The sequence below is a fragment of the Helianthus annuus genome, chromosome 16 (assembly GCF_002127325.2).
Source record: "Helianthus annuus cultivar XRQ/B chromosome 16, HanXRQr2.0-SUNRISE, whole genome shotgun sequence".
NCBI lineage: Eukaryota > Viridiplantae > Streptophyta > Magnoliopsida > Asterales > Asteraceae > Helianthus > Helianthus annuus.
In genome coordinates, this window is record NC_035448.2 from 5,354,699 (window position 1) to 5,368,651 (window position 13,953).

At 42.2% G+C, this 13,953-nt stretch overlaps 1 protein-coding gene across 1 annotated transcript; it reads right to left on the reverse strand.

Moving 5' to 3' along the window:
* Positions 1 to 4,091: 4,091 nt before the first annotated feature.
* LOC110918866 (uncharacterized mitochondrial protein AtMg00810-like) lies at positions 4,092 to 4,673 on the reverse strand. The gene has a single exon (XM_022163146.1). The coding sequence runs from the start codon at positions 4,671 to 4,673 to the stop codon at positions 4,092 to 4,094; it is 582 nt and encodes a 193-aa protein (XP_022018838.1).
* Between the last annotated feature and the right edge of the window lie 9,280 nt (positions 4,674 to 13,953).

Consider the following 13,953-nt stretch of genomic DNA (forward strand, 5'->3'; position numbering starts at 1 on the left):
TCACAAACGTGTACGGTTACAAAGCAAACAAGTCGTATAAACAAACAACTTAACAATTAATGTGCAATTAATGCAAAGGTGGAATCTTGGAAACTCGAGTTGTCACAAAATTATTAGGCATATTTGAGAGTGGACACGTGTCATAATATTATTCGACACAATTTTACGAGGTGTTACACTTGGGAACTTGTGCCTCGTGATCTAAACATGAATGTCATTCACAGGATGTGGTTATTTGAACATAAATTCAAATCTAATGGCACTTTGCAAAGGTACGAAACGTAGTTTGTTTATGATGGCCGGTTACAACAGGTGGGAATCGATTGTGGGGAAACATTTAGTCCGGTAGTAAAATCGGCCTCTATTCGCACAGTTTTATCTATTGCTTTATCTCAATCTTGGGCAGTACATCAACTCGATGTGACTAATGCTTTTCTGTATGGCACTCTAAATAAAACTGTTTACATGTATCAACCGACGGGCTTTAGAAACAAGAATTTCCTGGATCATGTATTTCAAATTAAAAAATCTCTGTATAACTTAAAACAAGCTCTTCGGCGTGGTACCAATGGCTCACGGACTATGTTGTAACTTTGGGGTTCCAACAAAGCATATGTGATGCATCGTTATTTACCCTTCATACTGGTAAGCATGTGGCTCATTTCCTACGTTATATCAATAACATTCTTCTTTTCACCTCTAGAGACCACCTTCGTCATCAACTCATGGCTCATTTTGCCAAAGAATTCGCCATGAAAGATCTTGGTCCTCTCAGCTTCTTCCTCGGCATTATAGTTGCATGCTACCATGACATAGTGTTTCTTTCTCAACAATCATATGCTAATGACATAATTGCTCGAGCTGGCATACAATCTAGTTACCACCCCAGTTGACACACATTCCAAACTCAGTAAACACTCAGGCAATGACTTTCACGACCCAACCTTGTACCGTAGCCTGGTCGAGTCCCTTCAGTATCTCACTTTTACCCAGCCTAACATTAGTTATGTCTTCCAGCAAATTTACATGCACATGCATGCACCTAAAACGAACCATTGGAATGCTCTCAAAAGTATTATACGGTGTATGAAAGGAATAGACTCATATGGTCTCACTCTCGGCTCAACTCAGAATCCTTCTCTACTTGCTTACACTGAAGCAGATTGGGTCAGGTGCCCCGACACCCTCAGATCCACTAGCGGATATTATGTCTATTATGGAGACAATCTTATCTTGTGGTCATCAAAGCGACAACCCACAATCTCCCGCTCTAGTGCTGAAGCGGAATACCGCGGCATTGCCAATTTGGTGGCTGAAACTTGTTACTCGAACTGCATCGCCCATTCGCCCGCTCACACGCGTAACTTTGATATACTGTGACAATGTCAGCACTATTTACTTAAGTGGCAATCTAGTTTAACACCAATGGACAAAACATATGGAGCTTGAATTCACTTTGTTCAGGAACATGTACAATGTGGTCAGGTTTGAGTTCTTCATGTGCCATCTAGACATCAGATTGTTTAATATCTTCACCAAAGGCTTACCAAGAGTTCTTCATGTGCCATCTAGATAGAAGTTTCATATATTACTCTCAATCGATTGTAACTAGGAAAGATATGAGATTTGTATTTTGAGCATATAATTTACTGAATGAAAGAGGGAAGGGAAAGACATCAAGCATATTACCTGTCAAACCCTAGCAGTGGCATTTATTGATTGGTACATTTTAGGTTCATTCTAGTTTATATTAATTATAATAAAAAGAGTAAAATGCCCGGATAGTCCCTGTGGTTTGCTCGAATTTCACCTTTAGTCCCCAACTTTTGAAAATTACACTCTTAGTCCCTGTGGTTTGACAATTTGTTACTCGGATAGTCCCTGAAATGGATGGAGGTTAGTTTTATCAGTTAATTGAATATGAAATGACAAAAATACCCCTAACATAAAAAAAGAAGAATTTAAACATTAAACAAACTATTATTTAAAGTTTAATTATTAAAGTAAGGCCCACATTTTTTTAAACAACAAAAGACCCCAACCCACCCTCTTCTATGGTGTTCTGTTTTTCGATACCAACTCCGGCAACCTGCTACAAGTTGGGACACCATCGTTAATAACACTGGAGAAATACGAATAGGGTGCAGTCGATATCGTTTTGCAGACAAACTCCCAAGTCCCACCGCCGACAATCTTCATCTTCGTCGGCACAACTGAACCAAAAACATGCTCATCAACCACTCCATTTTCAGATCTGCTCAAAGGATTCAATCGTCGTCACTAATAACGAACCGGATTCAATCACCCAGCTCGACTCCATCTCTGGTGGGCATTCAATTTTGATATTGGGGACACTAATAACGACTCAACTCGAACACGTTGCCGACAACCATCTCGTTCATCGCCACAAAGATCTACCGAGGAGATTAGCTTTGCATGAACATATTCAGAGAAAATAGAACCCATTTTTTACAAATCAAGACTTTTGCGATTTATTTGCATAAAATTAAACATTGATTTCTATTGTAGTTACAAACAGTAACAATCCAATCACACTAAATCATAGATTAGGGTAACACGAACACATCAATTTGACATTTTCATTCTTCAATCCACTTGCACACCAAGACAAAGGTGCTTTAGTTGTGAGAGATGGCAGATTTTTTGTCGTCGGTGATGGTGGGGGAAAACAGTGATAGGGAGTTTCACCTTATTCGATTAATAGGAGTGAGGAAGGGGGATTTTTTGTCAAAAGTTGTGATGGGGTTTTTCTTTCTTATTGCCGATGGTAGTGGTGGATTCCACTCTTGGACAACAGACATGAATAGGTGAGAAAGGATGAAGATGGAGATGGTGGGTGGGGTTAGGGTGTTTTGTTATTTTAATAAAATGTAGGCCTTACTTTAATATTTAAACTTTAAATAATAATCTTTTAATGTTTAAATTATTGTATTTTTAATGTTAGGAGGTATTTTTGTCACTTCACACCCACTTAACTGATAAAACTAACTTTCATCCATTTCAGGGACTATCCGAGTAACAAATAGTCAAACCACAGGGAGCAAGAGTGTAATTTTTAAAAGTTGGGGACTAAAGGTGAAATTTGAGCAAACCACAGGAACTATCCGGGCATTTTACTCTAATAAAAATGTACCGATATTATTAAAAAATTAAAAAATATTACTTTGATTGGTTATTATTGTTTATACGTTGAATAATAAAACAAGTTAAAATCATGTCATTTGCAGGATTATTATTGTGGATATTAATTAGTAAATTTAAATGATTATGAGATTACAAAATATATGAATAAATAAATAAAGAATAGGTAATGAAAAATAATTTTACTTGAATGGATTGTTACAACACGCTAAATTGATTTAATTTATTTATGGTTTTATTTTAAGTTCAAGTGAAAGAATCAAATGGGCTTTTGGTGTGTGAAATACAAAGAAGTCGGTTAGGGTGGAAGGAAAAATAATAAAAGGACTTTTTATAATATTCATTGATGACCATCACACCCGACATATTAAAACCCTAAAAGCAAATTATATATATTTTCATTCTTCATGCACGTTGAGGGGACACATTGAGTTCCATTCGCAGGCGTAGTGAAACAATTGGATCGATGATCCTCCCACTCTTATTCCATTATATTTATAACCAATACAAATCCCTTTGTTTAGGGAATACAACAACTTCCTAAGCTATGTACAAGGAAACATGATAATGGCAAAATAATATCTATAAATACAATGGTTATTACACCTCCGCAGTCGAAGCGGGAGGAGAACGTATGCTGAGACTGGATCGAAATTCTTCAAATAGAAAACGCGGTAGACCTTTAGTAAAAATGTCAGTAATCTGATAACGAGACGGGACATGTAGAATACGAACCTGACCCCGTTGAACCTGTTCACGAACAAAATGTATGTCGAGCTCGATATGTTTGGTTCGCTGGTGCTGAACTGGATTACCTGATAAGTAAATAGCACTGAGATTATCACAATATACTAATATGGCACGAGACAAGGGTCGATGCAACTCGAGAAGAAAATTTCACAACCAACAAATTTCTACAACAACATTGGCTACCCTCGGTATTCAGCTTCCGCACTAGAGCGAGAGATGGTGGCTTGACGCTTGGAGGACCAGGAGATGAGATTATCACCATAGTACACGCAGTATCCACTGGTGGAACGGTGGGTATCGGGGCAGCCGGCCCAATCGGCATCCCTATAAGCAAGAAGACGCGGGTCAGTAGAAGGGCCAAGTGTGAGTCCATATGATTGAGTTCTCTGAATGTACCGAATGATGCGTTTGAGAGCTTCCCAGTGTACGGTAGTTGGTGCGTGCATGTGTATGCATATTTGTTGTACTGCATAGCTTATGTCGGGTCTTGTAAAGGTTAAATACTGAAGGGCTCCAGCAAGACTCCGATAAAGAGTAGGATCGTGGAATGGGTCACCCCCGGTGGCACTTAATTTTACGTGAGTGTCCACGGGAGTGTGAACCGGGCGACATGAGGACATACCTGGATGTTCAACTATTTCGGCGGCGTATGCATGCTGGGACAGAAACATAGAATTTTTGTCGCAAGTAACCGATATACCAAGGAAGAAACTGAGAGGATCAAGGTCCTTCATGGCAAATTCATGTGCCAATCTAGTCATGAGATGTTGCCGAAGCGATGACGAAGAAGTAACGAGCAGGATATCGTCGACGTAGAGAAGGAGAAATGTGGTGTCACGGCCCTGATGATGCACAAACAAAGAAGCATCGCATTTGCTTTGCGAGAACCCAAGAGTGAGAACAAAGTCGGTAAATCACTGGTACCAAGCCCGAGGTGCCTGCTTCAACCCATATAGAGATTTTTTTAGCCGACAAACGTAATCTGGATAGTTTTTGTCGCGAAACCCCATGGGTTGATACATGTATACCGTTTCACCGAGAGTCCCATGTAAGAAAGCATTAGTTACGTCCAATTGGTGCACCGACCATGCCTGTGATAAAGCAATAGATAGCACCGTACGAATGGTGGCCGGTTTGACAACCGGACTAAATGTCTCGCCGCAATCGACCCCTACCAGTTGAAAGCATCCATCACATACCAACCTTGCCTTGTAGTGTTCTAGTGAGCCATCCGATTTAAATTTGTGCATGAAGAGCCACATGCTTCGGATAACGTTCATATGCGGAAGCCAAGGGACCAATTCCCAAGTCTCATTCTTTATAAGAGCATGATATTCGTTAGTCATGGCATGTTTCCATTCCGGTATGGACAAGGCCTGGGTGGGTGTTTTGGGGACGGGAATAATGGTAGACGTGTGTAGGTTAAGTTGGAGTTTGGGCTTGACGATGCCATCCATGGCACGAGTCCACATGGTTCGGGTGGTTGGAGGCGATGGGGGTGGGCTGAGGTGGGTGGTCGGGGGTGAATGGGGCCATGTGGGTAGGCTGTGGGCATGGGCAGACGAATCGGGTGAGAGGTGGGCTGGGTTGGAAGATGGGTGGCTGGGCGGTGTAGGCTGAGATTGGGTCGGGCCAGAAGTAGAGGGGATAGGAGAGTGGCAGTGGGCCGTAGGACGGGGTGAGGGTATTTGGGCCGTAGGTGGGGGCAAGGGTGATTGTGGTGGGCTGGGTGAATGGGATGGTTGTATATGAGGCCAGTAATGTGATGGAAAGGGGACTTCAAGGAAGTCATATGAAGGTGGTGGGTGGAAGGTATTGGCGAACGGGAAAGTGATCTCGTCGAACGTGACATGGCGGGATATAATGATTTGTTTTGTTTGTAGATTGAAACATTTGTATCCACGATGGTTTGATGGGTAACCAAGGAAGACACAAGGGAATGAGCGCTGGTCAAGTTTATGGATTGTGGTAGAAGGTATGAGAGGGTAACACAGGCAGCCGAAAACGCGGAGATGATCATAAGTTGGGGTGCGGTGGTAAAGTAGCTCAGTTGGTGTGTTATTATTATATTGTTTGGATGGTAAAATATTTAATAAGTATGTGGCGATTTCGAGGGCGTGATGCCAAAAATTGTTTGGAAGGGATGCATGGGTGAGAAGGGCGCGGATCATGTTATTAATTCGGCTTTGCCGTTTTGAGAGGATGTGTGTGGGCAGGAGTGACGGAAGATCATTCCATGTTGGTTAAAGTAGTTTTGAAAAGACGAGTTGACGTACTCGGTGCCATTGTCGCATTGAAAAGTTTTAATGGGTAGGTCAAATTGAGTTTGGATTTGTTTGTGGTAAATGGCAAATGTGGCGAATACTTGTGATTTTTGTGCAATCGGGAAGGTCCAAAGAAAGTTGGTTAGGTCATCTAAAAATAGGACATAGTAGCGGTGACCGTGAGTGCTTAAAATTGGTGAGGTCCATAGGTCGCTATGAATTATATCAAAAGGTTTAAACACAGGTGTATTAGAAATATTGAAAGGCAGTTAAATACTTTTTCTAAGAACACAAGCATGACAAATGTTTTTATTAATAGAATCAAAATGAACTGAACATGAATGTTTTAAAGAAAGTAAAGGGTCTTGGCCAGGGTGACCAAGACGTTGATGCCAAAGTGAAGAGGAGATGGCTGCAAAAGTGGAGGGTGAGTTGGTAGTTCCAGATCCAAGCACCAGGGGATATAGATCACCGCTGTTGTTGCACCGGAGGATAGGGGTCCGTGTCTTGTAGTCCTTCACAAGAAAACCAAATGGGTCAAATTCAACTGAAACAGAATTATCAGTGGTGAAGCGACGTACCGAAATTAAGTTTTTAAGTAATGTTGGTGAATACAAGACGTTTTTTAGAAGAAGGGGTAGGTAAGGTGGTGGTAAGGTTTTGTGGCCTTGTCCAATTACCGGAATGGTCGATCCATCACCAACAATAATATTTTTAGACATGCTATTATAAGAAAAAGATTGAAAATTGTCCGTAGTATTGGACATATTACCTGTCGCACCGGTGTCCATGTATGATGTCAAGTCGGGCTGGTTGAGAGTCATTGTGTGCAAGGCTTGATCAATGTCAGTCGGTGTATAAGCAGCGGTGTGAGCCTGTGATGGTTTGGAACCGAGAATGCCAGCGGCCGGATTAGAGGTGGTAGAGTTTGGTTGGGTTGTAGGGTACGGGCAGGGTGGGGCGGCCCAGTTTTGTTGAGAAGATGCAGAGGGTGCAGCCCACTGTTGTGAGGAGTCGGCCCAATGCGGCTGTGGAGCACCGGCCCAAGGCCCGTATGGAGGAGGGGAAGCCCACCAAGCCCATGGGCTGAAGTGTTGCGGCTGCTGCTGATAGCAACCACGGCCCCAAGAGTTGGGGTTGCGTCCGCGGTCGCGTCCCCAGGATGATCTACCACGTCCTCGGCCCGAAGAATTGGGGTTGGCGTGGTCTGGGCGAGAAGAAGAGGATGTCTGTAGGGCAGTGCTGGCAGTTTTAGCGGAGTGTAAGGCGTTCTCGGCCTTGCGTGATTCCACCATGATAAGCTTAGAACGGGCACTGTAGAAGTTGGGTAAGGGATCTTGTCCTTGAAGGATCGTGGCGATTCCTTCGTATTGTTCATTAAGACCAACTAGAAGTTGTAGAACCAAACCATCATTATCCAGAGGAGCACCAACATTGGAGAGTTGGTCGGCCAGAACTTTAAGCTCCTGCAGTAGGCAGACACGTTGGGGAAGCTTTCAAGACGGGTGTTGGAGAACCGGTGTTTAAGTTGGATTTCGCGAGCACTTTTGTTGTCTTGAAAAAGGCTCTCGAGAGTGGTCCAAGCCATGTGGGCAGTAGTATTAGGTACAAGGATGGTATGCACGAGATCTTTGGAAATAGTGCCATAGATCCATTGTAGAACAATGGCGTCTAGGCGTTCCCAAAGGGCATTAGCGGAAGTGGTGGTTGACGGGTGGTCCGTAGGACAACCCTTAAAAGGCTTAACATAATGCACATTCTACATTTTATCCGGTTATTTGCATGAATTAGGTAATCACAAGATGATGATGATGCAGGTGTTAAAAGTGTGCAAGATGCGGGTTTTAGGAAGCTTGAATTGATGCTAGAAGCTGGCATGCTCAAGATGTGTGGGAACCAAGAAAAATAAAGGAAATTGGAGCAAAAGACCATTCAGGACCGTAACCTACGGTCACTGCCGTAGGCTACGGTCCCTTGACAAAAGCTAAAATTGATTGCCGTAAGACAGGGGCTCCCCGGCAACGGCGCCAAAATTTGACGTGATGTCATGGTCACGCAAATTTAATCCCAATAACAACTATGTAGATAGTGGCAAGTGGGTATCGAACACAGGGAGTTTGTGGAAAATGTGTTATTTAGAAATGTATCTAAGTTAACTAAAATTAAACTAATTGCAAGAAAAAGTAAAATTCAAGAGTGGTTTGATTTGATTGGTTTTAAAAACTAAGATTACTTAATCTATTTGCGAATTGAAAATTAGATTGTAAACAATTGAGAGACAAATGATTATCTTGTGTATCCGGTTTGTTTCAACTTTTGTGTTAACATTCAACTAGAAAGAACTACATAGACATAGTTCATGTATAAACAATTGCAGTTAAGTACTCAGATTCCGAGAACGTGAGGTTATCACCCGATGATCAATCAATCCTTACCCAAACCTAACTATACCCATGATATCTCGATTGCCAACGGCACCAAGAACGTATGGTTTCTAATTAGTTCAAAATAAGAATCAACCTGTTACTAACAATCAATTACACACCATAACAATCAATTCAAATGAAAAGGGATTGTTATTCTAGAAATGTAAATAAGAACACAAAAGTCTACCACAAACCTTCACCACAAGACAATCATCCAAGAAATTAGCCACTCATGGCTTTAACAAGGGGAGTACGGTTATATGCAAGGCCAAGTACAAGTTATTCCAAATGTTGGTGGGGTGCAACAACAACAACTCATACCTCAACATGTTAGGCCAAGGCCACAAGGGCCGCAATTGCAACGTCCGGTTCCTTTGCAACAAGTTCGACCACAACAGGTGCAACCGCAAATTCAAAGGCCAATTCAACAACCAATGGTACCACAAGGGCCCATGCAAAGACCAATGGGTCAAGTTCGTCCACGAGGTCGATTTGGTGTGCCAAGGGGGCATCTTAGGGAAAATGCACGGGGAATTGAAGCACATTTTAGACCGGTGATTACTCACAATCCTTCACCGGTAGTCATTCCTCATAACAACCAAGGGAGAACTTTTGAAGTAAGAACCAATTCTTTACAAAGTTTGCCGAAATACAAGGGGCTAGCAACGGAGGAGCCTTATTTCCATTTGGAGGCCTATGACTCAATTTGCAATACTCTTGGGAGTCAAGGTTTTTCGGCCGATGATATCAAGTTGGTATTATTTCAATTTTCTTTGGAGGACAAGGCAAAGAAGTGGTTCTACACTTTGCCTTCGGCATCTATTTATACTTGGGCGGAGATGCAACAAACATTCTTAGATGAATTTTATACCGCCCAAAAGACCAATGATGCGAGAAAAGGTTTGAGGAGCTTTCAACAACAACAAGGCGAAATGTTCCATGAAGCTTTCGAGCGTTTGAACATGATGATTAAAAATTGTCCACACCATGGGATTGAGCTTTGGGAGTTAATGAATGCCTTTCATGAAGGGTTGTGTGCCGAAGATGCACGAGATTTGATGTCCATTACAAATGGGACATTTGGCACAAACTATGAGCATGAGGATTGGGAATTTTTGGAACAAATGGCGATCACCTCAAAGAGAAAGGCTCAAGCTTCAAGGAGAGCACGACCGGCCGTTACCCGAACACAAGTGCATGCGGTTGATGATGGTAACATACAAACTTCTAATAAAATTTATGATGTTTGTGCATTGTGTAATGAAATAGGTCATGCGGCGGAAAATTGTCAAGGAATGGTGGAAGGGCAATTTGAAGAAGTTCATGCCGTTCAAGGTCAAGGAGGGGGTGGTAGAAATTTCAATATGAATTCTAACACTTATCACCCCGGGTTGAGAAACCATCCGAATTTTCGTTATGGGAACCCTTCGAATCAATCAAACCCGAACTTTCAAGGTAGCCAAGGGAATTATGGTTCGCGCCAACCTTATAATAATCAAAGTGGATATCAAGGTGGGAACAACCAAGGATACCAAAGGCAATATCGAACGGGTCAAGAACAAGGGGGGTCTTCGGGTGGTAATGAAATGATGGAAATGTTGAAGAGTATGCAAGCGGAGATGCAAAAGAGGAACCAAATGGATGACGCTCGCATACAAAAGGATGAGGCGCGAGACAAAGCAATCCAAACTTTGACCACTCAAATGGGTCAACTTGCAACCGAAGTGTCCGAATTGAAGAAGGGTAAAGATCAATTACCAAGCGACACTAAGGTAAATCCATCCCATGGTACGTCAAGAGGTAACAATGTTAATATTCATCATGTAAGTGTTTTGAGAAGTGGGAAAGAGTACAAAACCAATCCTTCACCGGATTTGGTTGATGGGGTGGTTGAGGATATAACGGGTCAAGAAAGTGAGGAAGAAAATGAACCACCCATTGTTTCTTCTAAAAAACCCAATTTTGAAAAACCCGAAATTATAAAAGAAAACGAAAAAGTAAATGAGGGTGAGGGGTCTAGTGAAATACCGTTTCCTTCGGCTTTATTAGACCCGGGTAGAAAAAATTTTATTTCAAAACGGGGTCCTCAAAAAGAGGAAATGTGGGAGGTCTTCAAACAGGTTAAAATTAATCTTCCTTTACTTGAAGCTATTAAACAGGTGCCCGCTTATGCCAAGTTTCTAAAAGAATTGTGTACTCAAAAGAGGCAACAAAAAGTGCCTAAATTGGTAGACTTGACGGAGCGGGTAAGTGCGGTATTAAAAGGGGACCTTCCTCCTAAGTTACAAGATCCGGGAACGCCCCTAATAAACATTCAAGTTGGAAATTTTCAAACCACAAGGGCGTTATTGGATCTTGGAGCCGGAGTAAGTATCCTACCGGGGGGGTTATATGACCAATACGATTTTGGTCCATTGAAGCGGGTTGAGACAACGGTTGTATTAGCCGACTTGTCTCATAAACTTCCCCGGGGTATCGTACGGGATGTTATAGTTAAAGTTGATGAATTTTATTATCCCGTTGATTTCCTTGTGCTAGATTACTCATCCGCGGACCCAATTCAACAACAAAATGTTATTTTGGGTCGGCCATTTTTGAACACCGCACATGCTATTATTGATTGTCGTTATGGCACAGTTGACATGACATTCGGTAATAGAAAAATGAGGTTGAATGTTTTTACTAACGGTACTAATGTGTATGGTGATGAGTGTTTCTTGGCAGATTTTATAGATGGTTACGACCCGAAGGAGTTCGAAGAAGAAATTTTGGGTTCTTGTGTTTGTGATATGTCTTTGCAGGTTCACACATGTGAGTTAGAGGTAGAAGAGAAAGAGCAAGAAGCCCTTGCGGTAAAGGAAGGAAGTCCACCATGGACTTACCAAACGGATACATTACCGGTGGAAATCGATTCGGGCACAAAGCCTTCTTTGGAAAGTCCACCAAGTGTGGAGTTGAAGGAGCTACCAAAGCACTTAAAGTATGCATTTTTGGGGGAGAATGACACTTTACCGGTGATCATTGCTTCCAACTTGGAGGTAGCTCAAGAGGAAGAATTGATGCGGGTGTTGAAGGCTCATAAGGCGGCGATTGGGTGGACGATAGCCGATTTAAAAGGCATTAGTCCATCCATTGTGATGCACAAGATTATTACAAGTGAGGATGCAAAGCCGACCCGTGAAACACAAAGAAGGTTAAATCCGAATTTGAGAGAGGTGGTGAAGAAAGAAGTCATCAAGTGGTTGGATGCGGGGATCATTTATCCCATTTCGGATAGTGCATGGGTAAGTCCGACACAGGTAGTGCCTAAAAAATCCGGTATCCAAGTAGTGAAAGATGAACAAGGTGAGCAAATCGCCACCCGCCCGGTAACCGGGTGGCGAGTGTGTATCGATTATCGGAAATTAAACGCGGCTACCTCAAAAGACCACTTCCCGTTACCCTTCATTGACCAAATAATTGAGAAACTTTCCGGTCAAAAATATTATTGTTTTTTGGATGGGTACTCGGGATATAACCAAATTGCTATTCACCCGGATGACCAACACAAAACCACATTTACATGTCCATATGGTACATTCGCTTTTCGGCGAATGCCATTTGGACTATGTAACGCCCCCGCCACGTTCCAAAGATGTATGATGAGTATATTTTCGGACATGGTCGGGGAATCTCTTGAAGTGTTTATGGATGATTTTTCCATTTTTGGTCCAAGTTTTGACTCTTGTCTTAATGAATTAGAAAAAGTTTTAAAAAGATGTGTTGAGACAAACTTGGTACTAAGTTGGGAAAAGAGCCATTTTATGGTTCAAGAGGGTATTGTTTTGGGACATGTTATTTCGGACCGGGGGATGGAGGTAGATAAAGCAAAGATTCGGGTAATTTCATCTTTACCCCCACCAAAGAATGTTAAGGGGGTGAGATCTTTTTTGGGACATGCGGGGTTTTATCGAAGGTTTATTAAAGGTTTTAGTGTAATTACAAAACCTTTATGTAACTTATTATTAAAAGATGTTCCCTTTGATTTTACTGACGAATGTTTGCAAGCGTTTCATGTTTTGAAGGAACAGTTGGTGAAGGCTCCTATTTTGCAACCACCGGATTGGTCAAAGCCGTTCGAGATTATGTGTGACGCTAGTGACACGACCATTGGAGCGGTTTTGGGTCAAAGGGTCGATAAGAAGCCGGTGGTGATATACTATGCAAGCAAAACTTTGTCCGAGGCGCAACTCAACTACACCACAACCGAAAAAGAATTATTAGCGGTGGTGTATGCCTTGGACAAGTTTAGATCTTACATTTGGGGGAGCAAGGTAATAGTGTATTCGGATCATAGTGCGGTCCGATATTTGATGGAAAACAAGGATGCGAAGCCCCAGTTGATTCGTTGGGTGCTTTTGCTACAAGAATTCGATCTTGAGATTCGGGACAAAAAGGGATGTGAAAATGTTGTTGCGGATCATTTGTCCCGAATCCCGTTGGAAGGTGTTGATGACCCAAGTGAAATCAATGAACGGTTTCCCGACGAACACTTGTTGGCCGTCTCTACTTATGTTGCACCTTGGTATGCCCATTACGTTAATTATTTGGCTAAGGGTGCAATGCCAAATCATTGGACTAGGAAGAGACGACAACAATTTCTTAGTCAAGTGAAGCAATACATATGGGATGAACCCGACTTGTTCAAAATCGGGGCCGACCAAGTGATACGAAGATGTGTTCCCGAAACGGAAGTTCTAGAGATCTTGATTCATGCTCATTCATCGGCGTGTGGAGGGCATTTTAGTGGGAACAAGACGGGTTATCGGGTGTTAGCTAGTGGGTTTTATTGGCCCACGATTTTCAAGGATTCTTGTGAGTATGCCCGGAATTGCATCAATTGTCAAAGAATGGGAAGTATTTCAAAACGTGATGAAATGTCGTTACACCCGATTTTGGTAGTAGAAGTATTTGATGTTTGGGGAATAGACTTCATGGGTCCTTTCCCAAACTCAAATGGGTTTTTATACATATTGGTTGCGGTTGATTACGTGTCGAAATGGATTGAAGCTATTGCCACAAGGACCAATGATCACTCCGTTGTATGTAAGTTTGTGCAATCTAATATTTTTGCTCGTTTTGGTGTGCCTAGGGTGATAATAAGTGATGGCGATTCGCATTTCAAAAATTTCAATTTCGGAAAGTTGCTTAAGAGATACAATGTGAACCACCGCGTTGCTACACCATACCACCCGCAAACGAGTGGTCAAGTCGAAGTTTCCAACCGGCAAATTAAAGAGATTTTAATGAAGACGGTGAGAACGGATCGGAAGGATTGGTCAAGCAAGCTTGATGATGCGTTGTGGGCCTAC